This window comes from Eurypyga helias, unplaced genomic scaffold (genome assembly GCF_000690775.1).
Source record: "Eurypyga helias isolate BGI_N326 unplaced genomic scaffold, ASM69077v1 scaffold9225, whole genome shotgun sequence".
Taxonomy (NCBI): domain Eukaryota; kingdom Metazoa; phylum Chordata; class Aves; order Eurypygiformes; family Eurypygidae; genus Eurypyga; species Eurypyga helias.
In genome coordinates this window covers 34,912-37,875 of record NW_010252030.1, presented here as the reverse complement: position 1 = coordinate 37,875, position 2,964 = coordinate 34,912, and the positions used below count along the sequence as shown (strand labels likewise).

Genomic DNA, 2,964 nt, shown 5'->3' with positions numbered 1-2,964 from the left:
GTGTTTGTTCGGCTCCTCTGAGGCTGGCAAATCGCTCGCAGCGAGGTTGGCAATGGAGCATGGTAAGGACTGAATCTGCTTAATAATAATTAATCATAATAGTAATAATAATGCTTAGCACTCGTGCGGGGCTTGGGAAGGATGAAGCGCTGTACGGCTGCTGGCTAATCCTCTAGGATTAAGAGTTCCCAGAGGAAAAGGCAGGGGAGTGCCCCGTCCTTGGGCTCCTCTCCCTCCTTCATCTGCTCCCCAGGGATCCTGGCCCAGAGCCGGGTGCTCTCAGTGCACCGTGGGGAGGGAAAGCAGCCAGGCAAACCACCCTGCACTGGGCAGAATTGGGGCAGAACCACCTGGTTTTTGCAAAGAGCTGTCCTGCAGCAGGATTAACACCGTATCGGGATGTGCCCAGCGTTATGGGGTACCGTAGGAATGGCCTAATGCTGCACCGTTATCTGTTTCCATGGTGACAGTTAGCCAAGGGGGATGGTGGCATGGACCAAACATGGGCACAGGGCTATAAAGTCGGCTGGTGCCTCTGTGCCGGAGCTGCCTGATGGGACACACGCTGCCTGCTCATCTGTGAGCGCTGACATTTTGGGCTGGGAGCTGCCTGTCACTAGAGATTGACCATCCGGGCTGGGACGAGTGTTGTGCACGGCTCCCATCTTCCAGCAAAGCTCATTTGCCCCAGCCAAGGTCCCAGGGTATATAAAACCAGTGATCTGCAGCTTCCAGGCTCCCAGTGCTGCCATCCGTGTGTAGGACTCGTCCTCAACATCCCTCCTGCTGGGGTCACGCATGGTCCCTACCCCTGACCCGGAGCAGCTCAGTGCAGTGGGAATGGTATAAATAGATTTTTCCAGGGGAAATCTGGCCCTGGTATAACAGACACCCCCCCCCCACCTTGTAAACTTCTGGGTACCCCAGAATGGTTCTGGGTACCCCAGCACATGGCAAAACATTAAGCACAGGCTTCTACCAGGGGAGATTTTTCTTTTTCCTTTTAATTAAATTGTCTGAGGAAGCCAAGACACAGACAGAAAGAGACCGAGACTGTGAAGAGTATAGAAAAAAAAAAAAAGAGAGCGCGAGAGAACCAATTGACGGAGGTGTAAATGCCAGGTGGAGCCGTACAGAGGAGGAGGAGGAGGAAGAGGCAGGCGAAGTTTCACGTTAGCTCCAGGATCACTGTTAGGGTGAGTGCCAAAACTAGTCTGAAGCCGCGGTGGCCGGTAAGTGAACCTAGACAAGAGGAGAAAAGGGATGGGGAGTTTAGGGAGCCGTGTCTTGCCGCTGGGGTTCAAAGCAGGATGGGGTCACCACCTTTTTTTGGGAAGGGACCCTCCTCCTAAACTTGCTATGGAGTGGGGTGGGCAGCAGGTCAGGGATGCTGCAGGGAGCACCCACGGGGCCTCTTTGAGTGCCAGGACATCCCTGCTGCCAAGGGATGGCTTGGGGCCATGCACGGGGAGATGGGCAGGGACGTGGGACAATGCAAGGTGGGATGACTTCTGCATGGTCCTTCCCTCTCTGGTGGGGGGTTCAGATCAAAATACCGGTGCCACTCACCATTGGAGTCCTCTGTTCCTCTGGGAATATTTGGGTTTTCTAATGGGAAAGAAATAGTAGAGACAGTTTTACTGGGGATGAGGAGATGAGTGAGGATTTATGGAGGGAGGGGTGACCCCCACGGTGCCACCATACCAAAAACAATGAGTCGGGTGTGGGTGTCGGTGGAGCCCAGGGGGTTCTGAGCGGTGCAGCGGTACATGGAGCCGTTGAGTTCAGCTGGCACCCTCTCCAGCACCAGTTCCTTGCCGTCATGCTCGGCACTGCCGTCGAGGAGCCGGCTCCCCACCCGCGTCCAGGTGAAGAGGGGCTCAGGGAAGACTTCATTCTGTGGGGAGATGAGGAGCTGTGAGATGGGTGAGCAAACCTTGTCTTGCACCTGGTGCAAGGACGGGGTACAGCCGAAATGCCCAGGGGTGCACCAAAGTAAGGACCAGGACGCAACCCAAGGCCACCAACCCAACCCCATCAAGTGCTGGTGCAGATGCAAGGCTGTCCGTTGGCATGACATCATCCCACGGTGATGGGGATGCTGACCTGGAAGCCCTGCACCAAGATCCGCACGGTGTCTCCGACGCGGGCTCTTGTTGGGGTCATCGTGATCTTCGGGCCCTTAGGAGCAACTGCAAGGGAAGGGGACAAGAAGGGACATCAGCCGAGTGAGGGGTCCCTGGTGCCAGTGGGTGCCCTTGGATGGGGTAAATAATGGTTTGATGAATGATTGTGGCAAGGAGGTGGCATGGCGTGTGCCAGCCAGGGAGGGGCTGATGGACAGGTTGACAGACATCCAAGAATGATAGGTAGGCAAAGACCCCACAGGCTCCCTGTCCTACCTTCCCTGAATGGAAAGACAGTGAGGTTGATAGATGACTGTAGTGGGATGCATTGATGGTGAAGGATGTATTTCCTAATCAAGGAACACCCCATATCAATCAAACACCCCTCTCTGCTCAGAAACAGAGGTCAAAAGGGGTCAGGTTGGTTTGAATCTGTGGAGATGGGCACCTCAGAAAAGCATTCCCAGGACAAGGTGGCCCTCCGGTGTTGGAGCAGGAGCGATGGGCTGTATAGAAAGACAGCTTTCTGTTACCAAAGCAAGTGGTTTGTCTTGGTTTCAATGCAGGTTTTATTGAGTATATATAGCATATATATGCTATATATAAATAGGGAGGGGGTTAAGGGGGGATTTGCTGTGATGGTGCCAAAAACCTGGGTGTGGATGGTGGTGGTGGGGCACCCAGCGAGGTCCACAGGCTGGAGGCATCTTAAGGGATGAGGAGGGCTGTGGATTTTTGGTGAGCAGTGTGGGGTGAGCTTTGCTGCTACACGTACTGGAGCTACTCAGGATTAAGCAGCAAGCCATCCAAGTCTTGGCCTCATGAGGAGCCCCAGAGA

The 2,964-nt window shown here is 54.5% G+C and overlaps 1 protein-coding gene across 1 annotated transcript in view; it reads right to left on the bottom strand.

The window, feature by feature from the left end:
* Nucleotides 1-968: 968 nt before the first annotated feature.
* The window catches only part of IGSF21 (immunoglobin superfamily, member 21), a gene marked incomplete at its 5' end in the record, with an annotated part of 18,181 nt that continues 16,185 nt past the window's right edge, over nucleotides 969-2,964 (bottom strand). The window contains 4 exons of the mRNA XM_010152206.1: nucleotides 969-1,242; nucleotides 1,570-1,608; nucleotides 1,705-1,897; nucleotides 2,107-2,192. Of these exons, the coding sequence (XP_010150508.1) occupies nucleotides 1,169-1,242; nucleotides 1,570-1,608; nucleotides 1,705-1,897; nucleotides 2,107-2,192 (392 nt within the window). The remainder of the gene's footprint in view (nucleotides 1,243-1,569; nucleotides 1,609-1,704; nucleotides 1,898-2,106; nucleotides 2,193-2,964) is intronic.